The 27,697-nt window shown below is 46.9% G+C and overlaps 1 protein-coding gene across 9 annotated transcripts in view; it reads left to right on the top strand.

Moving 5' to 3' along the window:
- Nucleotides 1-27,697, top strand: part of LOC142074828 (E3 ubiquitin-protein ligase KCMF1) — a 96,965-nt gene that overhangs the window by 27,584 nt on the left and 41,684 nt on the right. For 4 of the 9 annotated variants that reach the window (XM_075135714.1, XM_075135715.1, XM_075135718.1 and 1 more), the window contains exon 2: nt 23,391-23,558. In XM_075135714.1, the coding sequence (XP_074991815.1) occupies nt 23,391-23,558 (168 nt within the window). Of the gene's footprint in view, nt 1-10,532; nt 10,618-11,253; nt 11,437-23,390; nt 23,559-27,697 lie in introns of those variants that run through there. The other 5 variants (XM_075135712.1, XM_075135711.1, XM_075135717.1 and 2 more) reach the window with 3 other exon arrangements.

Genomic DNA, 27,697 nt, shown 5'->3' with positions numbered 1-27,697 from the left:
AACAATTTTTTTTGCCTCAGTTTTCACTGGCAATCTCTCTTCCCACATCTCTCAAGCCCCTGAATCTCAAAGCAGGGATGGGGAGCGAAGTCCCTCCCATTGCAAGAAAAGATCAAGTTTGAGACCACCTGAGGAACCTGAATATAAACAAGTCCATGGGACCTGATGAGATGTATCCCAGGGTCATGAGGGAATTGGCTGATGTAGTTGGCAAGCCACTGCATCATATTTGAAAAGTCATGGCAGTAAAGTGAAGTCCCCAGTGACTGGAGAAAAGGGAAACATCACACCCATATTTTAAAAAGGGTAATAAGGAGGCCCCTAGGAACTACTGACCCGTCAGCCTCACCTCTAACCCCAGTAAGATCGTTGAACACATGTCAAGGCATATGGAAGGCAGGGAGGTGATTAGAGACAGCCAACATGGCTTCACCAAGGGCAAATTGTGGCTGACTAATCTGGTGGTCTTCTATGATGGAGTGACTGCATCAGTGGACAAGGGAAGAGCTATGGATGTCATCTACCTAGATTTCTGTAAGGCCTTTTGATACAGTCCCCCATAACACTCTTGCCTCTAAACTGGAGAGAGGTGGGTTTGACGGTTGGACTGTTAGATGGATAAGGAATTGGCTGGATGGCTGTGTCCAAAGAGTTCTAGTCAATGGCTCAATGTCCAAGTGGAAACCAGTAATGAGTGGTGTCCCTCAAGGGTCCGTACTGGGACCAATACTGTTTAATATCTTCATCAATGACATAGACAGTGGGATTGAGTGCACGCTCAGCAAGTTTGCAGACGACACCAAGCTGAGTGGTACGGTCGACATGCCTGAGGGATGGGATGCCATCCGGAGGGACCTGGACAAGCTCGAGAAGTGGGCCCGTGTGAACTTCATGAGGTTCAACAAGGCCAAGTACAAGGCCCTGCACCTGGGTCGGGGCAGCCCCTGGTATCAATATAGGCTGGGGGATGAATGGATTGAGAGTAGCTCTGCGGAGAATGACTTGGGGATACTGGTGGATGGAAAATTGGACATGAGCTGGCATTGTGAACTTGCATCCCAGAAAGCCCATCGTATCCTGAGCTGCTGTTGTGGTTTTAACCCGAGCCAGGAACTAAACGCCACACAGCGTCTTGCTCACTCCCCTGACCTTCGGTGGGATGGGGGAGAGAATTGGGAGGGTAATAGTAAGAAAACTCGTGGGTTGAGATAAAGACAATTTAATAATTGAAATAAAGTAAAATAATAATAATAACAATAATAATAATCGAATATACAAAGCAAGTGATGCATGATGCAATTGCTCATCACCCACTGACCGATGCCCAGCTAGTCCCTGAGAAGCGATCACTGCTTTCTGGACCACACCTCCTAGTTTATATACTGAACATGATGTCATATGGTATGGAATATCCCTTTGGTCACTTGGGTTAACTGTCCTGGCTAGGCTCCCTTCCAGCTTCTTGTGTACCTGGCAGAGCATGGGAAGCTGAAAAGTCCTTGACTAGGGTAAATGCACTACTTAGCAACAACTAAAACATCAGTGTCTTATCAACATTCTTCTCATTAAATCCAAAACACAGCACTATACCAGCCACTAGGAAGAAATTTAACTCTATCCCAGAAAAAAACAGGACAATATCCACCCCTTATTCTATACCATCTACATAATACCCAGGTCTCACATTTTCCAATACATTCCAATTAACAATTACCACTTTTCCTGCCTTTTGATGTATATACACACAGATATCATTCCCTTAGTCCATGGGCCATCCCTCTAAAATGTCCATTGAGTTCATTTAGTCCATGACTTTGGGCTCCATCTGTCAGAACAGTCCTTCAGGGCAGGAGAGATGGTGTGTGGTGTTGGGCTGTTGCATCCTGAAGCCAGTTCTGATTCCATTATTGCTGTGCTCGTCCGGTTCTATCATCGTTGCACTTTGCTTGGTTTCATCGGAGTTCATCCTACATTAATCTGGGTGATTATTGCTGCAAGACCGTTGATATGGCATATAGCAACCATAGAAGTGATGACATACAGTATTATATAGCAAGTAACATCATATAATTCAGTTCATTGGCTATTTTCACCCAAAATCAAATCCCCTTGAGGTACACACCGGACTTCTCCATCCTTTCGCATTACCCACCAAGTGCACCCAGGTCCTTGAGCAAAAGCAATCCCACGGATGGGTTTTCCCTTGCCAGAGGCAGGAGTAACCCAGACTGTCTTCCCCAGCATATTTCTTATGTGCACGACAGGGACTTTATCCCCATCTACAGTACGTAAGAGTCTTGATTGGGCAGGGCCAGCTCGATTGACAGATCCCCTGGTGTTGACTAACCAGGTGGCTTTTGCTAAATGTGTATCCCAATGCTTGAATGTCCCACCACCCATTGCTCTCAGTGTAGTCTTTAGCAGTCCGTTGTATTGTTCGATTTTCCCAGAGGCTGGTGCATGGTAGGGGATGTGATAGACCCACTCAATGCCATGCTCTTTGGCCCAGGTGTCTATGAGGGTGTTTCGGAAGTGAGTGCCGTTGTCTGACTCAATTCTTTCTGGGGTGCCATGTCGCCATAGGACTTGCTTTTCAAGGCCCAGGATGGTGTTCCTGGCGGTGGCATGGGGCACGGGATATGTTTCCAGCCATCCGGTGGTTGCTTCCACCATGGTGAGCACACAGCGCTTGCTGTGGTGGGTTTGTGGGAGTGTGATTGTAGTGGTTTAACTCGGCAGGCAGCCAAACACCAGACAGCTGCTCGCTCACTCCCCCCGCCCCCACAGTGGGATGGGGGAGCGAATCAGAAAAAAAAAAGTAAAATTCATGGATTGAGATAAAGACAGTTTAATAGAACAGAAAAGGAAGGGAAAATGATAATAATTATTATAACAATAATAATAATGATAGAATATACAAAATGAGTGATGCAAAATGCAGTTGCTCAGCGGGTGGTAAGCAGTGACCAAAAAACAGCAATCGCTACTTCCTGGAACATGCCTACCATTTATGTACTGAGCATGACGACACATGGTATGGAATACCCCGTTGGACAGCTGGGCGAGCTGTCCTGGCTATACTCCCTCCCAGCCCCTTCCAGAGCATGGAAGCTGAATGTCCTTGAGTAGCAGAGTACTTAGCAACAACTGAAAACATCAGCGTGTTATCAACATTCTTCTCATACTAAATCCAAAACACAGCACAAGGAAGAAATTTAACTCTATCCCAGCTGAAACCAGGACAGTGATGTAATCAATCTGCCAGGCCTCCCCATATTTATATTTCAACCATCGTCCCCCATACCAGAGAGGCTTTACTCGATTGGCTTCCTTGATTGCAGCCCATGTTTCACATTCATGGATAACCTGTGCAATGGTATCCATGGTCAAGTCCACCCCTTGATCACGAGCCCATCTATATGTTGCATCTCTTCCTTGATGGCCTGAGGCATCATGGGCCCACCGAGCTATAAATAATTCACCCTTATGTTGCCAGTCCAGATCCACCTGAGCCACTTCAATCTTAGCAGCCTGGTCCGCCTGCTGGTTGTTTTGATGTTCTTCAGTGGCCCGACTCTTGGGTACGTGAGCATCTACGTGACGTACTTTTACAACCAGGTTCTCTTCCCGGGCAGCAATATCTTGCCACAATGTGGCGGCCCAGATGGGTTTACCTCTGCGCTGCCAGTTGTTCTGCTTCCACTGCTGCAACCACCCCCACAGGGCATTTGCCACCATCCATGAGCCAGTATAGAGATAAAGTACTGGCCATTTTTCTCGTTCAGCAATGTCCAAGGCCAGCTGGATGGCTTTCACCTCTGCAAACTGGCTCGATTCACCTTCTCCTTCAGCAGTTTCTGCAACTTGGCGTATAGAACTCCATACAGCAGCTTTCCACCTCCGATGCTTTCCCACAAGGCGACAGGACCCATCAGTGAACAGGGCATATTGCTTCTCATTTTCTGGTAGTTTGTTATACAGTGGGGCCTCTTCAGCACGTGTCACCTCCTCCTCTGGGGATATTCCAAAATCTTTGCCTTCTGGCCAGTTCGTGATCACCTCCAAGATTCCTGGGCGACTGGGGTTTCCTATTCGGGCCCGTTGTGTGATCAGTGCGACCCACTTACTCCACGTAGCATCGGTTCATGATGTGTAGAGGGGACGCTCCCTTTGAACATCCAGCCCAGCACCGGCAGTCGGGGTGCCAGGAGGCGCTGTGCTTCAGTACCAACCACTTCCGAAGCAGCACGAATCCCTTCATATGCTGCCAATATCTCCTTCTCAGTTGGAGTGTAGCGGGCCTTGGATCCTCTGTATCCCCGACTCCAGAACCCCAGGGGTCGACCTCGAGTCTCCCCTGGTGCTTTCTGCCAGAGGCTCCAGGTAGGGCCATTCTCCCCGGCTGCGGTGTAGAGCACATTCTTCACATCTTGTCCTGCCCGGACTGGCCCAAGGGCTACTGCCTGAACTATCTCCTGTTTAATTTGTTCAAATGCTTGTCGTTGCTCAGGGCCCCATCTGAAGTCGTTCTTCTTCCTTGTCACTTGATAGAGAGGGCTTACGATCTGACTGTAATCTGGAATATGCATTCTCCAAAAGCCCACAATGCCTAAGAAGGCTTGTGTTTCCTTTTTGCTAGTTGGTGGGGACATGGCTGTTATTTTGTTGATCACATCCATTGGGATCTGACGACGTCCATCTTGCCATTTTATTCCTAAAAACTGGATCTCCTGTGCGGATCCCTTGACCTTACTTTGTTTTATGGCAAAACCGGCCTTCAGAAGGATTTGAATTATTTTCTTCCCTTTCTCAAAAGCTTCTTCTGCTGTGCTGCCCCACACAATGAGGTCATCAATGTATTGCAGGTGTTCCGGAGCCTCACCCTGTTCCAGTGTGGTGTGGATCAGTCCATGGCAAATGGTAGGGCTGTGTTTCCACCCCTGGGGCAGTCGGTTCCAGGTGTACTGGACGCCCCTCCAAGTGAAAGCGAACTGTGGCCTGCACTCTGCTGCCAAAGGGATGGAGAAGAACGCATTAGCGATATCAATTGTGGCGTACCACTTGGATGCCTTTGACTCCAGTTCGTATTGGAGTTCTAGCATGTCCGGCACGGCAGCACTCAGTGGCGGCGTGGCTTTGTTCAGGCCACGATAGTCTACTGTTAGTCTCCACTCTCCATTAGACTTTCGCACTGGCCATATGGGACTGTTAAAGGGTGAGCGAGTCTTGCTGATCACTATTTGGCTCTCCAGTCGACGAATCAGCCTATGGATGGGAATCAGGGGGTCTCGATTTGTGTGATATTGCTGCCAGTGCACTGTTGTGGTAGTGATTGGCACCTGTTGTTCCTCGACCCTCAGCAACCCCACAACAGAAGGGTCCTCCGAGAGACCGGGCAAGGTGGACAGCTGTTTAATTTCCTCCGTCTCCAGGGCAGCTATACCAAAAGCGCACCAGGACCCTTTTGGGTCCTTGAAATACCCTCTCCTGAGGTAGTCTATGCCAAGGATGCACGGAGCCTCTGGGCCAGTCACAATGGGGTGCTTCTGCCACTCATTCCTGGTTAGGCTCACTTCGGCCTCCAATACAGTTAAGTCTTGGGATCCCCCTGTCACTCCAGAAATACAGATGGGTTCTGCCCCTTTATAGCTTGATGGCATCAGGGTGCACTGTGCACCGGTGTCTACGAGAGCCTTATACTCCTGTGGGTCTGATGTGCCAGGCCATCGAATCCACACAGTCCAGTAAACCCGGTTGTCCCTTTCCTCCACCTGGCTGGAGGCAGGGCCCCTCTAGTCCTGGTCATAGTAGTCATTACTCACTTCTTGTAGATGCGAATCAAAAGTCCTTTTATTAAGATTGGAAGTAAAATCAGCCCTTCTACTCTGTCTGGGGAACTGCCTGCTGGACACTGGAGCAGCAGTTTTCCTGGCAGAACCGCCTTTTGTGGTTGTTTTCCCTTGCAACTCACGTACCCGTGCCTCTAGGGTCGAGGTAGATTTTCCATCCCACTGTCTCATGTCCTCTCCGTGGTCACGCAGGTAAAACCACAGGGTGCCCCGGGGTGTGTATCCACGATATCCTCTCTCTTGAGCAGAGGGACTCTGACTCCTAATGGCTGAGATACTGGCCGGTGCAGGTGGAGAATAGGACATATCCTCTTTGAGTTGCTGGACCTCCTGAGACAGTTTCTCCACAGCAGAGACACAGGCCCGTAGGGAGGAAGAGAGACTTTCTTCATATTGCCGGAGTTGGCCAGCCAATTCATCAGGTGGGGAGTAGGACCTATCCTTTTTGAGTTGCTGGAACTCCTGGGACAGTTTTTTGGACAGTTTCTCCGCAGCCGAGATGAGGGAGGAAGAGAGACTTTCTTCGTATTGCCCGAGTTGGCCAGCCAATTCATCCACCGTTTGTTCCTCTCAATCTTTCCAGGTCATTATTGCCAATGAGTTTGCATGTGACGCTGGTGTGCTCTGTCCAAATTTCCGCCACGTGGATTGTGTGCACTTGACTTCATCTGGGTCTTTGGATAACTGCTCGTTGTTCAGGTCACTATAAACCACCTCCAGCACGGTTAATTCCCTCAGGTACTGGATACCTCTCTCCATGGTGGTCCACTTGCCTGGGTGACATATAACGTCTTCCTTGAAGGGCTACCTTTCCTTCACGCCTGACAGCAGTCGCTTCCAGAGGCTGAGGACTTGTGCCCCTCGTCCAGTCGTTTTGTCAATGCCCCCTTCCCTAGAAAGGGATCCCAGCTGTCTGGCTTCCTTCCCCTCTAATTCCAGGCTACTGGCCCCATTCTCCCAGCATCAGAGCAGCCAGGTGACAATGTGCTTGCCTCGACGATGGCTGAAATCTTTCCGCATATCTCACAGCTCACTCAGGGATAGGGATCGGGTGGTTACCATCTCATTTACGGGTTCTGCCTCTTCCTCCTCCTGTTCTCCTGATGGCCCTGGTTCATCTTCATCCCTTACTAAACGAGCTGATTTTCTTGTGTGTTTCTTCTTGTATATTTCTTGCGTATAGGGGTAACTGATACCAGCATGGGTTGGTTCTCTGTTGCAGGGGTTGGAGTAGCCGCAGTGCCTGTCGTTTTGTCATCACATCCAGAGACCTGTTCTCCTTGGGATTTCTGAATAGTGTTGAACAGGGCTCGGTAGGCATAGGCCAGGCTCCAGCACGTTGCAGTGATTTGTGTCTCTCTGGAATTGCCAGGGTGACAGAATACTTTTTCCAAATACTTTACTTGTTTTTCTGGATTCTGCACTTGTTCAGGGGTGAAGTTCCAGAACACTGGGGGTGCCCACCGTCCTAGGCATTTGCCCATGCTATCCCACTCACCCTGCCACTCATAACTGTCCAGCCTTGGGGCAGATATCTGGATGATGTTCTTAAATTGCTTATTAACCTTAGACAATTCCAAAACAATATTCCCAAGAAATACCAATAGAAGTATCTTAACTACCCAGGGATGTTCAAGATGATACTGAAAAGTTATTGTAATGACGGAGGAAACATCATAGAAGAAGGTAGCGAAGGTGTCATTTTGTATTTCCTCCATAAAAAACCTGTCAGAGGAAGAGGTATAATTGCTAATTGTCTCCATGAGGTGGTACCCGAAGTACAGTAATGGCTTCAGTACAAAACTTAAATACCAGATTATGCTCAAGGCCAGTGTTTTAATAACATATCTCCCAGGCAAAACATCGCTAATCACTGCAGAGCACAACAGACTGCAAAACCCAGCACCAATCTTTAACATGTACAGCAAAAACAAGAGCATGGTGCAGATCAGATAAACTAATATCGAGAACAGATGAATCAATATTGTGATCGGCTACTGTTAACAGATATAAATTCCTTAGTACGCTCTAGTTAATCTGTTATTACCTCAAACCCTTTGTGCCCCACGTCGGGTGCCAAAAAGGACTGTCGTGGTTTTAACCCTAGCCAGCAGCCAAACACCACACAGCCGCTTGCTGTCTCCCCCCACCTCCGGTGGGATGGGGGAGAGAATCAGGAGAGTAAAAGTGAGAAAACTCGTGGGTTGAGATAAGAACAGTTTAATAATTGAAATAAAGTAAAATAGTAATAATAATAACAATAATAGAATATACAAAATGAGTGATGCACAATGCAATTGCTCACCACCCGCCGACTGATGCCTAGCCAGTCCCTGAGGAGCGATCGCTGCCCCCCAGCCAACTCCCCCCAGCTTATATACTGAGCATGATGTCATATGGTATGGAATATCCCTTTGGTCAGTTTTGGTCAGCTGTCCTGGCTGTGCCCCCTCCCAGCTTCTTGTGCACCTGGCAGAGCATGGGAAGCTGAAAAGTCCTTGACTAGGGTAAATGCACTACTTAGCAACAACTAAAACATCAGTGTGTTATCAACATTCTTCTCATCCTAAATCCAAAACACAGCACTATACCAGCTACTAGGAAGAAAATTAACTCTATCCCAGCCAAAACCAGGACAGCTGCATCAAAAGAAGCATGGCCAACAGGTTCTCCTTTCTATTCAACTACAAATCTACCTTGCCTTTGGCTGCAGCCTCAGTCATACCAATTAATTTTGGAAACACTTCAGTCTCGTTGCTTCCTTTCCCATGCTGCTGTAGGATGATGTTGCATGTTGAAATTCAGTGGTATTCTTGCATGTAATTCCATTAGTCTTTGAGAAGGTTGAACCTACTTAGCACTCCATGTAAGTTAGGAAGAAAAGTTTAGATAACTGGCACTTTTCTTTTGGAGAAGACATCATTGTTAGGCTAGTTTTGTATGTACATAGGATACCAAAAGGATTTGGTAATCCTTAGTTTGTGTATTGTTGAAGGAAGGACTGTAATAAAGTTACAGGCCAGAAGGCTAGTTCTTGAACACTTAACTCGAATGTTACATTAGTGGAACTACCCACAAACATCACATTGCTTCAGTGTCCTGGTAAAACTAAAGGGTTTTAGTCTAAATTGTTTTTCTAACCTTGAGATACTGTTCTGTATCCACAGCTATATCTTGCTGTCCTCATTGAGCTTTTTCAGCCAGGAACATTTTCTACTTCAATACCTTAGATGCAGGTTTCATGTCCATTTTAAGTAGGTTTTATAGTGATTAGGGGATAATCTTTTCTCCCTTTGGTATTTCTAAAAGTTAAACATATGCATCCCAAAATATTGCTAAATGTGCAATGTTTCATAATGTTTCAGGCAGAGAGCAAGAAACAACTGAATATTTCAGTTGCACTGTATGATTCCCCTTGACCATGCATTCTTCATAAGAAAACTAGCTACTGAGTTCTAGTTCTGACTTAGTCTATTGATGAGTGAAATTTGCACTGCTTTATAGTTTTGGCAGCTTAGATCTTGAGCTTTTCACTTCAGATGACAATTCATCTTCAAGACATCTTTCATGTGGTTTGAAAATATCCTTTACATGGCTGCTTTAAGTCATGCCAATTGAAATAGAATCATAGAATCATTTAGGTTGGAAAAGACCCTTAAGATCATCGAGTCCAAGCGTTAACCTAACACTGCGAAGTCCATCACTAAACCATGTCCCTAAGTGCCACGACTACACGTCTTTTAAATACCTCCAGGGATGGTGACTCAACCACTTCCCTGGGCAGCCTGTTCCAGTGCCTGACAATCCTTTCAGTAAAGAAATTTTTCCTAATATCCAGTCTAAACCTCCCCTGGCATAACTTGAGGCCATTTCCTCTTGTCCTATCGCTTGTTACTTGGGAAAAGAGACCAACACCCACCTCACTACAACCTCCTTTCAGGTAGTTGTAGAGCGCGATGAGGTCTCCCCTCAGCCTCCTCTTCTCCAGGCTAAACAGTCCCAGTTCCCTCAGCCGCTCCTCATAAGACTTGTGCTCCAGGCCCTTCACCAGCTTCGTTGCCCTCCTCTGGACACATTCCAGCACCTCAGTGTCCTTCTTGTAGTGAGGGGCCCAAAACTGAACACAGTATTCGAGGTGCGGCCTCACCAGTGCCGAGTACAGGGGCACGATCACCTCCCTACTCCTGCTGGCCACGCTATTTCTGATACAGGCCAGGATGCCATTGGCCTTCTTGGCCACCTGGGCACACTGCCGGCTCATGTTCAGCCAGCTGTCAACCAGCACCCCCAGGTCCTTTTCCTCCGGGCAGCTTTCCAGCCACTCTTCCCCAAGCCTGTAGCGTTGCCTGGGGTTGTTGTGACCCAAGTGCAGGACCCGGCACTTGGCCTTGTTGAACCTCATACAGTTGGCCTCAGCCCATCGATCCAGCCTGTCCAGGTCCCTCTGCAGAGCCTTCCTACCCTCCAGCAGATCAACACTCCCGCCCAACTTAGTGTCATCTGCAAACTTACTGAGGGAGCACTCGATCCCCTCATCCAGATCATTGATGAAGATATTAAACAGAACTGGCCCCAGTACTGAGCCCTGGGGAACACCGCTCGTGACCGGCCGCCAACTGGATTTAACTCCGTTCACCACAGCTGTCTGGGCTCGGCCGTCCAGCCAGTTTTTTACCCAGCGAAGAGTACACCTGTCTAAGACATTAGCAGCCAGTTTCTCCAGGAGAATGCTGTGGGAAATGGTGTCAAAGGCTTTACTGAAGTCCAGGTAAACAGCCTTTGGATATTTGGTACCCCGAGAACAATTGGTCTTGCTATTAAATACTGAGGCAAAGAAGGCATTAAGTACCTCAGCCTTTTCCTCATCCTTTGTCACTGTTTCCCCCTCACATCCAATAAAGGATGGAGATTCTCCTTAGCCCTCCTTTTGTTGTTAATGTATTTATAGAAACATTTTTTATTGTCTTTTACTGCAGTAGCCAGATTAAATTCTAGTTGGGCTTTGGCCCTTCTAATTTTCTCCCTGCATAACCTCATGACATCCTTGTAGTCCTCCTGAGTTGCCTGCCCCTTCTTCCAAAGGTCATAAACTCTCTTTTTATTTTTTTTTTCCTGAGTTCCAGCCAAAGCTCTTTTTTTAGCCAGGCCGGTCTTCTTCCCCACCGGCTCGTCTTTCAGCACATGGGGACGACCTGCTCCTGTGCCTTTAAGATGTCCTTCTTGAAGAATGTCCAGCCTTCCTGGACTCCTTTGCCTTTCAGGACTGCCTCACAAGGGACTCTGTCAACCAGGCCCCTAAACAGGCCAAAGTCTGCCCTCCGGAAGTCCAAGGTAGCAGTTCTGCTAACCCCTCTCCTTACTTCTCCGAGAATAAACAACTCTATCATTTCGTGATCGCTGTGCCCAAGATGGCCTCCAACCATCACATCACCCACAAGTCCTTCTCTGTTCACAAACAACATGTCCAGCGGGGCGCCTTCCCTAGTTGGCTCCCTCACCAGCTGTGTCAGGAAGTTATCTTCCACACCCTCCAGGAACCTCCTAGACTGTTTCCTCTCTGCTGTATTGTATTTCCAGCAGACATCTGGTAAGTTGAAGTCCCCCATGAGAACAAGGGCTAGTGAATGTGAGACTTCTCCCAGCCTCTTGCAGAATGCTTCATCTGCCTCTTCATCCTGGTTAGGTGGTCTATAACAGATTCCCATCATGATATCTGCTTTGTTGGCCTTTCCTCTGATTCTTACCCATAAACATTTGACCCTTTCATCACCATTGTCAAGCTATAGACAGTCAAAGCACTCCCTAACATACAGGGCTACCCCACCGCCTCTCCTTCCTTGCCTCTCCCTCCTGAAGAGTTTATAGCCATCCATTGCAGCACTCCAGTTGCGTGAGTCATCCCACCATGTTTCCGTGACTGCAACTATATCATAGTTTTCCAGCTGCACAATGGCTTCCAACTCCTCCTGTTTGTTGCCCATGCTGCGTGCATTGGTGTAGATGCACTTCATTTGGGCTATTGATCCTGCCACCTTTTTGGGGGAAAAGCCCTAATTCCTATGTGTCTATTCTCAGGTGCCTCCGTGGTTTCTAACACATCAACAACCCTTGCGTCTTTGCTGCCGTATGGATCTCCATCCCCTACCTCCACCAAGATGGCTAGGGTGCTGCGCGCATTAGTACAGGGACGTTTCAAATGTGCCCCGGTGTACTCAGCACATCGTGGAGAAGACTGAAGGACCTCGCTAGCACACCGTCCCTCAAACATTGGTGTGCCGCCCCCAGGCTTATCTCTACTGAGTCTGGTTTTATCCCTTTCCCCCTTCAAATCTAGTTTAAAGCTCTTTCAATGAGCCCTGCTAACTCCTGCACAAAGATCCTTTTCTCCCTTTGAGACAGGTGTACCCCATCTGTTGCCAGCAGGCCTGGTGTTGTGTAGAATGACCCATGATCAAAAAACCCAAAATTCTGCTGGTGACACCAGTCTCGGAGCCAGTTATTGATCAGCTGGCTCTTCCTGTTTCTTCCCTCATCCTTCCCTGCAACTGGAAGGATAGAGGAGAACACTACTTGTGCTCCTGATCCCTTAACCAGTCGTCCCAAGGCCCTGAAGTCTCTTTTGATTGCCCTCGGACTTTTTATTGCAACTTCGTTGCTGCCTACATGAAAAATCAATAATGGATAATAATCCGAGGGCTGTACCAGGGTAGGAAGTTTTCCTGTAACAACTTTAACCGAGGCCCCAGGGAGGCAGCAGACTTCCCTAAGAAATTGGGCCTTCTGTTCCTCTCAGAAGAGAGTCTCCTATGGCAATAACCCGTCTTTTTTTCTTTATGGAAGTGGTTTTGACACAGTGCATAGGCCGACTTAGCCTCGGTGACACCTCCAAGCTAGATGGACCATCATCCTCATCATTGTTTGGTTCCATTTGCAGAGCTTCGTACCTATTGTACAAGGGCACCTGGGAAGGTGAGGTAGTCACAGAGGAGATGCACCTGCTGCACTGGGCAGGAACTTGTCGCCATTCCCCCCTATCCTTTAAGTCACTGCGTTCTGCCGGGTGGAGAGAGGATAGGGAACCCTCCATATCATGTGTCCTGTCTGCCTGACAGGCCTGTCCCAGGGAAGGTAGGGTGCAGTTCCAGTAGTCTCTCTCTCAGACTCCCTGATACTCCTCAACCTACTCACCTTCTCCTGGAGCTCTGTCACTAAGCTGAGGAGTTCCTCTACCTGGACACACCTCCCACAGGTGTACTCACTGCTGCCATCCAGTACTGGCATAAGAGTAGGGCACACCTTGCAGCCTGACACCTGGGTGGCAGCGTGTTCCCATAGGAGCTCTGTCTGCGAAGCTGTGTCAGTCATGGTGGGTGCAGAGTTTAGAGAGGCCATGGCCTTCTGCCGGGTAGATACTATTGCTCCGTGGTTGGGCCAGCAGAGTTACAGCACCCTTCTGTGCAAACTGCTGTGCCACGCCCTGTTTGCCCCCCCCCCGGTTGCTAGTGCTCTCTAGGAGCTTCTTTTATACATGTGGCGGCTTGGCCACTGTTGCTCCTGGCCCTGCCCAGGTCTCATCAGCCGCTGTCATGCGAGCTGCAGGCTCCTGGCGGGTCTCTCCACTCCCCTGAGGTTTCCCTGGTTCAGGAAACCCCCTTGTACACCACGCTAGAGTACTCCGCTGCGGATCATGCCGGCACCAGAGCTGATCACCTTGGCAAACATAGACCATGTCTTTTAACTCATCCCTTCACAGTCAAATTATTACTCTCTACTTTGCAACTGTTCCTTATTCTAATTAAAATTTGTTATCTTTCCAAGATATCCGGCTGGGATAGGGTTAAATTTCTTCCTAGTGCTGTGTTTTGGATTTAGTATGAGGAGAATGTTGATAACACACTGATGTTTTCAGTTGTTGCTAAGTGCCCTCCTAGTCCAAGGACAGCTCCTGTGCCTACTGACTGAGCTAGGTACACAAGATGGGAGGGAACATAATCAGGACAGCCAGCCCAGCTGGCCAATGGGGTATTCCATACCATGTGACGTCATGCTCAGTATATGAACGGTAGGCGTGATCCAGGAAGTGCCGATCGCTACTTGGTTATCGGTCAGCGCGGGTGGTGAGCAATTGCATTGTGCATCACTCATTTTGTATATTCTATCATTATTTATTATCATTATTCTCCCTTTTCTGTTCTATTAAACTGTCTTTATCTCAACCCACGAGTTTTTCTCACTCTTACCCTTCCGATTCTCTCCCCGTCCCACTGGGGGGGCGGGGGGAGTGAGTGAGCGGCTGCGTGGTATTTGGCTGCCTGCCAGGTTAAACCACGACAGTCCTTTTTGGCGCCCAACGTGGGGCTCGAAGGGTTGAGATAACGATAGATCTGACCAAAGTGTGTTAAGGCAAAATTGTTATAAGCATCCATTCTATAGATTGGTCACAATGTTGATGTATTGGCTGTCAAAGTTGTGGGGCTGGCTCTCAATGTTGGGTCATGTAATACCTTGCTTGCAGTATATGTTCCCTTTTGTGCTGTTTATCATTATTCGGAACTGGGCCAAGATTATCATTTTGTTGCTGTTTTATGAGGTGATAAAATCGTTGGTCGTAAGTCTAATCTGGTATCTGTACTCGGCACTGCCGTCATTTCTGTACCTCGGGAACCACCTCTTAGAAATTATTGGTAATTGCACTTGCTTCTCCTCGGAGAATGAATTTAAGGGGGAGACGGGATGGGACACTCTCTCCCCCTTGTTCATCTTCCCTTCCATATCGTCAGAAACTCCTTTTTCTTCTATCCTCTTCACAAAGATGTCCACAATATTCCCTGAGAATTTTGAATATCCTTGGGATGTTCAAACAAGCATGTTCATATTGCTATGTCTCCTGAATGTGGTTCAGGCCTTGTTTAGGGTTAAACAACTATTCAGGAATACTGTCCAGAGATCAACCCTCAGGAACAAGAAAAGAGGGAGGGCAAGCAGCGGTGCCTCATCGGGGCGGGCGGAGCGGCGAGTCTCGGGGGCGGCTACAGACACGGTGGCTACTCAAAACCCCACGACAGGCACTGCGGCTACTCCAACCCCCATGACAACCCCTGTGGCTACTCAAACCCTGGCAACAGTCACCATAGCTTCTCCAACGCCTGCGACAAGCACTGCAGCCACTCAAGCTCCGGCAACAGGCACTACAATTACTCCAACCCCCATGACAAGCACTGCAGCTACCCAAACCCCAGCAACGGGTACTACAGCTGAACCAGAGGACCAACCCTTGCTGGTATCCGTTGCCCCTGTACAGAAGAGGAAATCTTGGAAGCGGAGATCAGGTCGTTTAGAAAGGGATGATGAAAGAGCAGGGACATCACGAGGAGAGGAGGAGGAAGAGGAAGAACTCATAAACGAGACGGAAACCACCCGATCCCTATCCCTGAGTGAGCTGCGAGATATGCGGAAAGATTTCAGCCGTCGTCCAGGCGAGCATATTGTTACCTGGCTGCTCCGATGCTGGGATAATGGGGCCAGTAGCCTGGAATTAGAGGGGAAGGAGGCCAAACAGCTGGGATCCCTTGCTAGGGAAGCGGGTATTGACAAAGCAATTGGAAAAGGGACACAGGTCCTCAGCCTCTGGAGGCGACTGCTGTCAGGCGTAAAGGAAAGGTATCCCTTCAAGGAAGATGTTATATATCGCCTAGGCAAATGGACCACTATGGAGAGAGGTATCCAGTACCTGAGAGAACTAGGCGTGCTGGAGGTGGTTTATAGTGACCTGGACGACGGCCGAACACCCAAAGATCCAGATGACGTCCAGTGCACGCGACCCATGTAGCGGAAGTTGGTACGGAGCGCACCAGCGTCGTATGCCAGTTCGTTGGCAGTACTGTGCTGGAAAGAGGAAGAAGCACCAACGGTGGATGAGGTGGTTAACAGACTTCGGGATTTTGAAGAAACTATCTCCTCCTCCCTTGTCTCGGCTGTAGAGAAACTATCCCGAGAGGTCCAGCAACTCAAAGTCGATAGGTGCTATTCTCCACCTGTACGGACCAGTATCTCAGCCATTAGGAGTCAGCGTTTTTCTCCTCAAGAGAGAGGATATCGAAAGTACACACCACGGGGCACCCTGTGGTTTTACCTGCGTGACCATGGAGAGGACATGAGGCAGTGGGATGGAAAACCTACCTTGACCCTAGAGGCACGTGTACGTGAGTTGCAAGGAAAAACAATCACACAAGGGGGTTCTCTCAGGAAAAATGCTGCTCCAGTTTTCAGGAAAAACCTGTCTCACGACGGTCCAGTTTCCAGTGAACAGTTCCCCAGACAGAGTAGAAGGGCTGATCTTACTTTGGATTGTAACGAAGGAATTCTTGACTCACGTTTGCAAGAAGTGAGAAGCGGATACTATGACCAGAACTAGAGGGGCCCTGCCTCCGGCCAGGTGGAGGAAAGGGACAACCGGGTTTACTGGACTGTGTGGATTCGATGGCCTGGCACATCAGACCCACAGGAGTATAAGGCTCTCGTAGACACTGGTGCACAGTGCACCCTAATGCCATCAAGCTATAAAGGGGCAGAACCCATTTGTATTTCTGGAGTGACAGGGGGATCCCAAGAGTTAACTGTATTGGAGGCCGAAGTGAGCCTGACCGGGAACGAGTGGCAGAAGCACCCCATTGTGACTGGCCCAGAGGCTCCGTGCATCCTTGGCATAAACTACCTCAGGAGAGGGTATTTTAAGGACCCAAAAGGGTACCGGTGGGCTTTTGGTATAGCTGCCCTGGAGACGGAGGAAATTAAACAGCTGTCCACCTTGCCCGGTCTCTCAGAGGACCCTTCTGTTGTGGGGTTGTTGAGGGTTGAAGAACAACAAGTACCAATCGCTACCACAACAGTGCATCGGCGACAATACCGCACCAACCGAGATTCCCTGATTGTCATCCATAAGCTGATTCGTCGACTGGAGAGCCAAGGAGTGATCAGCAAGACTCGCTCACCCTTCAACAGTCCCATATGGCCAGTGCGAAAGTCTAATGGAGAGTGGAGACTAACAGTAGACTACCATGGTCTGAACGAAGTCACGCCGCCACTGAGTGCTGCCGTGCCGGACATGCTAGAACTTCAATACGAACTGGAGTCAAAGGCAGCCAAGTGGTACGCCACAATTGACATTACTAATGCCTTCTTCTCAATCCCTTTGGCGGCAGAGTGCAGGCCACAGTTTGCTTTCACTTGGAGGGGCGTCCAGTACACCTGGAACCGACTGCCCCAGGGGTGGAAACACAGCCCTACCATTTGCCATGGACTGATCCACACCGCACTGGAACAGGGTGAGGCTCCAGAACACCTGCAGTACATTGATGACATCATTGTGTGGGGCAGCACAGCAGAAGAAGTTTTTGAGAAAGGGGAGAGAATAATTCAAATCCTTCTGAAAGCCGGTTTTGCCATAAAACAAAGTAAGGTCAAGGGACCTGCCCAGGAGATCCAGTTTTTAGGAATAAAATGGCAAGATGGGCGTCGTCAGATCCCAATGGATGTGATCAACAAAATAACAGCCATGTCCCCACCAACTAGCAAAAGGGAAACACAAGCTTTCTTAGGCGTTGTGGGCTTTTGGAGAATGCATATTCCAGATTACAGCCTGATTGTAAGCCCTCTCTATCAAGTGACCAGGAAGAAGAACGACTTCAGATGGGGCCCTGAGCAACAACAAGCCTTTGAACAAATTAAACAGGAGATAGTCCATGCAGTAGCCCTTGGGCCAGTCCGGGCAGGACAAGATGTGAAGAATGTGCTCTACACCGCAGCCGGGGAGAATGGCCCTACCTGGAGCCTCTGGCAGAAAGCACCAGGGGAGACTCGAGGTCGACCCTTAGGGTTCTGTAGTCGGGGATACAGAGGATCCGAGGCCCGCTACACTCCAACTGAGAAGGAGATATTGGCAGCATATGAAGGGGTTCAAGCTGCTTCAGAAGTGGTTGGTACGGAAGCACAGCTCCTCCTGGCACCCCGACTGCCGGTGCTGGGCTGGATGTTCAAAGGGAGGGTCCCCTCTACACATCATGCAACCGATGCTACGTGGAGTAAGTGGGTCGCACTGATCCCACAACGGGCCCGAATAGGAAACCCCAGTCGCCCAGGAATCTTGGAGGTGATCACGAACTGGCCAGAAGGCAAAGATTTTGGAATATCCCCAGAGGAGGAGGTGACACGTGCTGAAGAAGTCCCACTGTATAATAAACTACCAGAAAATGAGAAGCAATATGCCCTGTTCACTGATGGGTCCTGTCGCCTTGTGGGAAAGCATCGGAGGTGGAAAGCTGCTGTATGGAGTCCTATACGCCAAGTTGCAGAAACTGCTGAAGGAGAAGGTGAATCGAGCCAGTTTGCAGAGGTAAAAGCCATCCAGCTGGCCTTGGACATTGCTGAATGAGAAAAATGGCCAGTACTCTATCTCTATACTGACTCATGGATGGTGGCAAATGCCCTGTGGGGGTGGTTGCAGCAGTGGAAGCAGAACAACTGGCAGCGCAGAGGTAAACCCATCTGGGCTGCCGCATTGTGGCAAGATATTGCTGCCCGAGTAGAGAACCTGGTTGTAAAAGTACGTCACGTAGATGCTGACGTACCCAAGAGTCGGGCCACTGAAGAACATCAAAACAACCAGCAGGTGGACCAGGCTGCTAAGATTGAAGTGGCCCAGGTGGATCTGGACTGGCAACATAAGGGTGAATTATTTATAGCTCGGTGGGCCCATGATGCCTCAGGCCATCAAGGAAGAGATGCAACATACAGATGGGCTCGTGATCGAGGGGTGGACTTGACCATGGACACTATTGCACAGGTTATCCATGAATGTGAAACGTGCGCTGCAATCAAACAAGCCAAGCGAGTAAAGCCTCTTTGGTATGGGGGATGATGGTTGAAATACCAATATGGGGAGGCCTGGCAGATTGATTATATCACACTCCCACAAACCCGGCACGGCAAGCGCTATGTGCTCACCATGGTGGAAGCAACTACCGGGTGGCTGGAAACATATCCTGTGCCCCATGCTACCGCCAGGAACACTATCCTGGGCCTTGAAAAGCAAGTCCTATAGCGACATGGCACCCCAGAAAGAATTGAGTCAGACAACGGGACTCATTTCCGAAACACCCTCATAGACACCTGGGCCAAAGAGCACGGCATTGAGTGGGTCTATCACATCCCCTACCACGCACCAGCCTCCGGGAAAATCGAACGATACAACGGGCTGCTAAAGACAACACTGAGGGCAATGGGTGGTGGGACATTCAAGCATTGGGATACACATTTAGCAAAAGCCACCTGGTTAGTCAACACTAGGGGGTCTGTTAATCGAGCTGGCCCTGCCCAATCAAGACTTTTACGTACTGTAGATGGAGATAAAGTCCCTGTCGTGCACATAAGAAATATGCTGGGGAAGACAGTCTGGGTTACTCCTGCCTCTGGCAAGGGAAAACCCATCCGTGGGATTGCTTTTGCTCAGGGACCTGGGTGCACTTGGTGGGTGATGCGAAAGGATGGAGAAGTCTGGTGTGTACCTCAAGGGGATTTGATTTTGGGTGAAAATAGCTAATGAACTGAATTTTATGATGTTAATTGTTATATGATATTGTATATCATTATTTCTATGGTTGCTATCAATGGTATAGCAGTGAAAATCACCCAGATTAATGAAGAATGAACTAACTCCGATGAAACCGAGCAAAGTGCAACGATGATAGAACTGGAGCGCAGCAGTACCGAAATGAGAACTGGCTTCAGGATGCAACAGCCCAACACCACACACCATCTTTCTGGCCCTGAAAGACTGTTATGACAGATGGAGCCCAAAGTTGTGGACTAAAAGAACTCAATGGACATTTATATATATTTATGTATATATATGTATGTATATGTATTATATATGTATATATATATAAAAAAGATAGTGGTGATTAATTGAAAGGTATCGAAAAAATGTGAGACCTAAGCATAACGTAAATGGTATGGAATAAGGGGTGGATACTGTCCTAGTTTCGGCTGGGATAGGGTTAAATTTCTTCCTAGTGCTGTGTTTTGGATTTAGTATGAGGAGAATGTTGATAACACACTGATGTTTTCAGTTGTTGCTAAGTGCCCTCCTAGTCCAAGGACAGCTCCCGTGCCTACTGACTGAGCTAGGTACACAAGATGGGAGGGAACATAATCAGGACAGCCAGCCCAGCTGGCCAATGGGGTATTCCATACCATGTGACGTCATGCTCAGTATATGAACGGTAGGCGTGATCCAGGAAGTGCCGATCGCTACTTGGTTATCGGTCAGCGCGGGTGGTGAGCAATTGCATTGTGCATCACTCATTTTGTATATTCTATCATTATTTATTATCATTATTCTCCCTTTTCTGTTCTATTAAACTGTCTTTATCTCAACCCACGAGTTTTTCTCACTCTTACCCTTCCGATTCTCTCCCCGTCCCACTGGGGGGGCGGGGGGAGTGAGTGAGCGGCTGCGTGGTATTTGGCTGCCTGCCAGGTTAAACCACGACACTTGGGTATACGTTCTGAGTAGGAAGTAATTGTGGCTTAATGTCTTCAAGTAAAGAGTGCTTCTTTGTTTATAATGGACATGTTCTCTTTAACTGTTTTATATTTACATCAAAGTGTTGTTCCTACTTTGTCTAGTAGTTAAGTGGGATTCAATATTTCTTTGCTTTTCCTGTGAAATACTGAAACAGGATAGAGCCAGTCATGGATAATACTGACAAAGGAAGCAAGTTATTTAAAATGTTATCTCAGATTGATGTCCTCGAAATGCTATTCCTGAGGTCTTTTGATAAGCCTGAAGTCTTGCATATCTTGTGTGAGCTGAATGTGAAATTTCCAATGTTATTTTTACCTGCTCCTAATATTATCTTGATTGTCTATAGTATTTGGGGAAGTCAAATGGAAAAGTCTTTTACTGTTCAGAGTGAAAACAAGTCGTTATTTCTGCTTATCCAAGGCTACTCATTTTTTCATTTTGGATGTTCAGGTTATCTTATTATATGTCACACCTGAGTTTTGTTTGTAGTTTTAAAAATTAATCCCAGTGCAAGGTGGTATTTGAACCCTAATATTATTCAGCACTATTCTCCTTTTCTTGATGTTAGATCAGATGTTCATCTTAATCTGATAAATACTTAGCTCCTCATTTCTGTTTATTTTTATTAGAAATTAACCAAATTTTATAGCATAAGAAAAAATTATATTTGATTGGGAAGATGAAAATAAATATGGAACTATATATATTTTTAATATGTTAGTATTAAGCATGTTGCATATAAAATGCTTCTGTGATAACTTCTCTGAAATTTTCAGCCATGATAGAGGTAAAAAATGTGGTTAACTTGGCATACCAGGATAGAGAGTCCAATGTGTTAAAGGAAAACAACCTTTTTTTTTTTTTTTTTTACTTCATGGGACTGTTATGCATCTCTTGATTCGTCCATAAATTCAAAATGCTTACCTGTAGAAATTGATTGATATTACCGAGAAGGGAATACCGGAATACCGTTGAAAATACTTTTAGGAGTGAGGTTTGATCATTAAAAGGTATAATGAGTAAAAAATCTTTAGGCTTTTAGCTCAATGCTACCCTCTGGTGGAATACTGTTGCATTAAAAAGCAAGCACATTTTTGTCCATGAGCAACAAGTTTTTTAGCTAGACCTGGTAGCCCCAGTTATTCTGATTGTGAGGAGAGGGTACATTGGTATAAATGTCATTATTTGGGCCTGTTTATCAGTCTACATCTGTATTTGTGTATTGATAATTGACAGTAGAAAACCTGAAAAAGTCTCCTTGCTATTCTCTACGGTAAAATGCATCAAAAACTTTATTTAAAAATAAACTGGATTATTTCTCTTCTGTGGTCATTTCCATAAGGTCATTCTGGAGAAGATGCAGGAGAACAGTTTCCATTGAATAGGAATTAATTTTAAAAGCTTTTAAAAAGTCGCTAAAATGTCATGTAAATCAGAACTTCGTGAAGAATCTGAATTATTTTCACAACTTCTTTATTTGGTTGCTCTTTTTGTTCCCTGCTTATAACAGAACCCTTCCTGAGTGTGTGTTTTTCCTCAAAACCTGAGATTAATATGGATGCATCAAGTTCAATTTGGCATTCTGTTATCTTTCAGTGTGGGGGTTTTTTTAAGGGGCAGAAAGGCAAACTTCTAAAATTTTAATTAACACAGTGTATGGGTTAAAAAGAACAGAGCCGAATTTATAAGGCTTTTTTTTCTTGACACTTTCCTCTCCTGTTACATTAAAGGATATGAAAGTAGTGTGTTATGCTACCTGCTGTCAGGTTATCAAAATGAAAACATGGTAATTTAGAGTGATATGAAGAAATACTAGCTTGGAGAGATGTTGAGAGAATTCTCTCTATGTAATTTAATTTTGTCCTCTGTACCTGACGTTGCAAGTAGTAGTGGTGACTTGTGTTAATACTAGATTTTTATCTGATCATAGAATTTACAGTTAGGAAATGATCATTGGGATATTTGCAGGTTTGAGACCTTGTTGATCTTCCTCTACTAATCCTCTTGGAGTCAATGTCGGTGCTTTCTTCCAAGAACATTGTTTCTATAATGTTTTCTGCATTTGCACTGAAGTATGAAAAGCTTGTTTAAATTGATCCTGAAAGAGGACTTCAATCAAAATATTGCATGTGTTGTACACGCTAGTTATTTTCATGAAGGCCCTTAATTTACTACTGCAAGTGAAAGAAGTTTTCGTGGGCCTTGACAGATGAAAAGATTATGATGCTTCCTTTGCCCTTAACTAAATTAACAGCAGAGAGCTGAAATGACACAGAGAAAATTGCAAAAACATTTATAAGATAATGAAGCCTTTTCCTGACACAGGCAGCATGACTGATTTACAGTGCAAAGATTGAACTTCCAAAAGGAAGAAGCTGAAGAGCTGATGCAACATAAAATTAAGATGTATTCAAAGTTCTTCCGTACTTCAAAATAGAAGACCCAAATTTCTGCTCCCAGATATGTATACATTGTGAAAAATGGTTGTGGCATTCTTCAGAACTGAACTATTAGAAAGTATAAAAAAAACCACAAAAGCCAGGGAGGGATAGTATTATGTGGTGGTGGTGTGTGTTTTTGTGTGGCTTGTGGGATGGTCTGCTGTGGGCTTTTTCTTTGTTTGCTTGTTTTCACAAAAATTCCAGATCAACCACTGTACAATTTAACCTCGAGAGTATTTTCAACCAAGCTTCTGAACAGGGGAAAAAAGTGATTAAAAAGAATTTATAGCCTAACCAATTATCATTTTGAGTGCTTGACTGGTTTTTATTTTACTTTGAGTTTGACTTTCACTTTGGATGATTATTACCTTTTTAAAGATATAAATATGCTTAAAATTGAGTCTTATTGTGCATCAGTTGCATAAAAGCTTCTCAGCTGAATTCCTTTTGTTGTTGGGGAGCGATAGCAACAATGTGAAATTACTGTTGTTTTCAAGCAATTTTCTTTGTTCACAGGTGTCAGCTGTGATGCATGTTTAAAAGGAAATTTTCGAGGTCGCAGATACAAGTGTTTAATTTGCTACGATTACGATTTGTGTGCAACTTGTTATGAAAGCGGTGCAACAACAACGAGGCATACAACTGACCATCCAATGCAGTGCATACTAACAAGAGTAGATTTTGGTAAGTAATAATTTAATTCATATTAGAACTGTTTGCAGTAGTTAAAAACTTGTATTTTTGTTTCACTACTTAGGAACTTTTTTCCCCAAATAGCGTGCTGAAAATTATAGCAAGTTCCTATCTCTGTGATATAATGCTTGTTTTCATAGAATCAAAGAATCATAAAATAGGTTGGAAAAGACCTCTAAGATCATCGAGTCCAACAGTCAACCCAACACTACCATGCCCACTAAACCACGTCCCTAAGCACCTCATCTACACGTCTTTTAAATACTTCCAGGGATGGTGACTCTACCACTTCCCTGGGCAGCCTGTTCCAAGGCCTGACCACTCTTTCAGTAAAGAAATTTCTCCTAATGTCCAGTCTAAACCTCCCTTGGTGCAACTTGAGGCCATTTCCTCTCGTCCTATCGCTTGTTACTTGGGAGAAGAGACCAACACCCACCTCGCTACAGCCTCCTTTCAGGTAGTTGTAGAGCGCGATGAGGTCTCCCCTCAGCCTCCTCTTCTCCAGGCTAAACAGTCCCAGTTCCCTCAGCCGCTTCTCATCAGACTTGTGCTCCAGGCCCTTCACCAGCTTCGTTGCCCTCCTCTGGACACGCTCCAGCACCTCAATGTCCTTCTTGTAGTGAGGGGCCCAAACCTGAACACAGTATTCGAGGTGCGGCCTCACCAGTGCCGAGTACAGGGGCCCTTTTCTCTTTGGTTCTAGCATATGAAATCTGCTTTACTCTTTTGGTTTAAGTGTTTTGGCACACAGCAAATTATCAGACTATTAGATATATATCTGATAAAAAGGATTACTCCTAAATTAACTTCCAGTTCAAAAGGTGCAACAAAACTACATGCACCACCACCCCCCCTTCCCCCAATATGTTGTACCAGAAAGTACCATGGTGAAGAAGAGAAATAGTGGTGAGAGTTTGGGGAAAATGTTGTTTTCTAGTTACATCAGGGGATGTTAATGCAGCAGGGGTGGTAGGCTGTACTGAATGTGGAAGACTAGTTGCAAGGGCTAGGAAGTAGTCCTCTTAGTTGCTGTTTTCTCTTCCCTGAGTGTCGTGGTTTAACCCCAGCCAGCAAATAAACCCCACGCAGCCGCTCACTCACCCCCCACCTCCGGTAGGATGGGGGAGAGAATCGGGAGGGCACAAGTAGAAAAACTCCCGAGTTGAGATAAAAACAGTTTAATAATTGAAATAAAACAAAGTAGAACAGTAATAGTAACAATGAGAACAACAATAACAGAATATACAAAGCAGGCAATGCACAATGCAACTGCTCACCAACCGCCGACCGCGTGTCACGAACGGGGGCGAGCCCCCCCACCCCGTTTTCTATACTGAGCATGATGTCACATGGTATAGAATACCCCATTGGCCAGCTGGGTCAACCACCCCAGCTAGGCTCTCCCCACCTCCCCGCCACAGCTTCCCCTGCATGTGGCAGGGCATGGGAGGCCGAAAAGAGAAACAAAAACTCAAAAACTCCCCGGTGCAGGCACCACCCAGCAACAACCAAAGCATCAATGGGCCATCAACGCTGGAAACACAGCACACCGCCCAAGCTACTGGGAAGAAAGTTAACTCTGTCCCAGCCGGAACCAGGACAGTATCCACCCCTTATTCTATACCATCTACGTCATGCCCAGGTCTCACATTTTCCCATACATTCCAATTCGTCACCACTACTTTTTCTGCCTTTTGATATATACGCACACAGGGATATCATTCCCTTAGTCTATGGGCCATCCCTCTAAAACGTCCATTGAGTTTATTTAGTCCATGACTTTGGGCTCCATCTGTCATAACAGTCCTTCAGGGCAGGAGAGATGGTGTGTGGTGTTGGACTGTTACATGCTGAAGCCAGTTCTGATTCCATTATCACTGCACTTGTCCAGTTCTATCATTGTTGCACTTTGCTTGGTTTCATTGGAGTTCATTCTTCATTAATCTGGGTGATTTTTACTGCAATACCATTGATATGACATACAGTGTGATATAGCAGTTAACATCGTACAATCCAGTTCATTGGCTATTTTCACCCAAAATCAAATCCCTTTGAGGTACACACCGGACTTCCCCATCCTTTCGCATTACCCACCAAGTGCACCCAGGTCCCTGAGCAAAAGCAATCCCACGGATGGGTTTTCCCTTGCCAGAGGCAGGAGTAACCCAGACTGTCTTCCCCAGCATATTTCTTATGTGCATGACAGGGACTTTATCCCCCTCTACAGTACGTAAGAGTCTTGATTGGGCAGGGCCAGCTCGATTGACAGATCCCCTGGTGTTGACTAACCAGGTGGCTTTTGCTAAATGTGTATCCCAATGCTTGAATGTCCCACCACCCATTGCTCTCAGCGTAGTCTTTAGCAGCCCGTTGTATCGTCCGATTTTCCCGGAGGCTGGTGCATGGTAGGGGATGTGATAGACCCACTCAATGCCATGCTCTTTGGCCCAGGTGTCTATGAGGGTGTTTCGGAAATGAGTCCCGTTGTCTGACTCAATTCTTTCTGGGGTGCCATGTCGCCATAGGACTTGCTTTTCAAGGCCCAGGATAGTGTTCCTGGCGGTAGCATGGGGCACAGGATATGTTTCCAGCCACCCGGTAGTTGCTTCCACCATGGTGAGCACATAGCGCTTGCCGTGCCGGGTTTGTGGGAGTGTGATATAATCAATCTGCCAGGCCTCCCCATATTTATATTTCAACCATTGTCCTCCATACCAAAGAGGCTTTACTCGCTTGGCTTGCTTGATTGCAGCACACGTTTCACATTCATGGATAACTTGTGCAATAGTGTCCATGGTCAAGTCCACCCCTCGATCACGAGCCCATCTGTATGTTGCATCTCTTCCTTGATGGCCTGACGCGTCATGGGCCCACCAAGCCATAAATAATTCACCCTTATGTTGCCAGTCCAGATCCACCTGAGCCACTTCAATCTTAGCAGCCTGGTCCACCTGCTGGTTGTTTTGATGTTCTTCAGTGGCCCGACTCTTGGGTACGTCAGCATCTACGTGACGTACTTTTACAACCAGGTTCTCTACCCGGGCAGCAATATCTTGCCACTATGCGGCAGCCCAGATGGGTTTCCCTCTGCGCTGCCAGTTGTTCTGCTTTCACTGCTGCAACCACCCCCACAGGGCATTTGCCACCATCCATGAGTCAGTACAGAGATAAAGTCCTGGCCGTTTTTCTCATTCAGCAATATCCAAAGCTAGCTGGATGGCTTTCACCTCTGCAAATTAGCTCGATTCACCTTCTCCTTCAGCAGTTTCTGCAACTTGGCATATAGGATTCCATACTGCAGCTTTCCACCTCCGATGCTTTCCCACAAGGCGACAGGACCCATCAGTGAACAGGGCATATTGCTTCTCATTTTCTGGTAGTTTGTTATACAGTGGGGCCTCTTCAGCACGTGTCACCTCCTCCTCTGGGGATATTCCAAAATCTTTGCCTTCTGGCCAGTTCGTGATCACCTCCAAGATTCCTGGGCGACTGGGGTTTCCTATTCGGGCCCGTTGTGTGATCAGTGTGACCCACTTACTCCACATAGCATCGGTTGCATGATGTGTAGAGGGGACCCTCCCTTTGAACATCCAGCCCAGCACCGGCAGTCGGGGTGCCAGGAGGAGCTGTGCTTCAGTACCAACCACTTCTGAAGCAGCTTGAACCCCTTCATATGCTGCCAATATCTCCTTCTCAGTTGGAGTGTAGGGGGCCTCGGATCCTCTGTATCCCTGACTCCAGAACCCTAAGGGTCAACCTCAAGTCTCCCCTGGTGCTTTCTGCCAGAGGCTCCAGGTAGGGCCATTCTCCCCGGCTGCAGTGTCGAGCACGTTCCTTACATCTTGTCCTGCCCGGACTGGCCCAAGGGCTACTGCCTGAACTATCTCCCGTTTAATTTGTTCAAAGGCTTGTCGTTGCTCAGGGTCCCATTTGAAATCGTTCTTCTTCTGAGTCACTTGATAGAGAGGGCTTACAATTTGACTGTAATCTGGAATATGCATTCTCCAAAAGCCCACAACGCCTAAGAAAGCTTGTGTTTCCTTTTTGCTAGTTGGTGGGGACATGGCTGTTATTTTGTTGATCACATCCATTGAGATCTGACGACGTCCATCTTGCCATTTTATTCCTAA

Source organism: Calonectris borealis, chromosome W, assembly GCF_964195595.1.
Source record: "Calonectris borealis chromosome W, bCalBor7.hap1.2, whole genome shotgun sequence".
In the NCBI taxonomy this organism is placed as follows: Eukaryota; Metazoa; Chordata; class Aves; order Procellariiformes; family Procellariidae; genus Calonectris; species Calonectris borealis.
The sequence above is the reverse complement of the archived record's forward strand: the minus strand, read 5'-3'. Positions and strand labels throughout refer to the sequence as shown.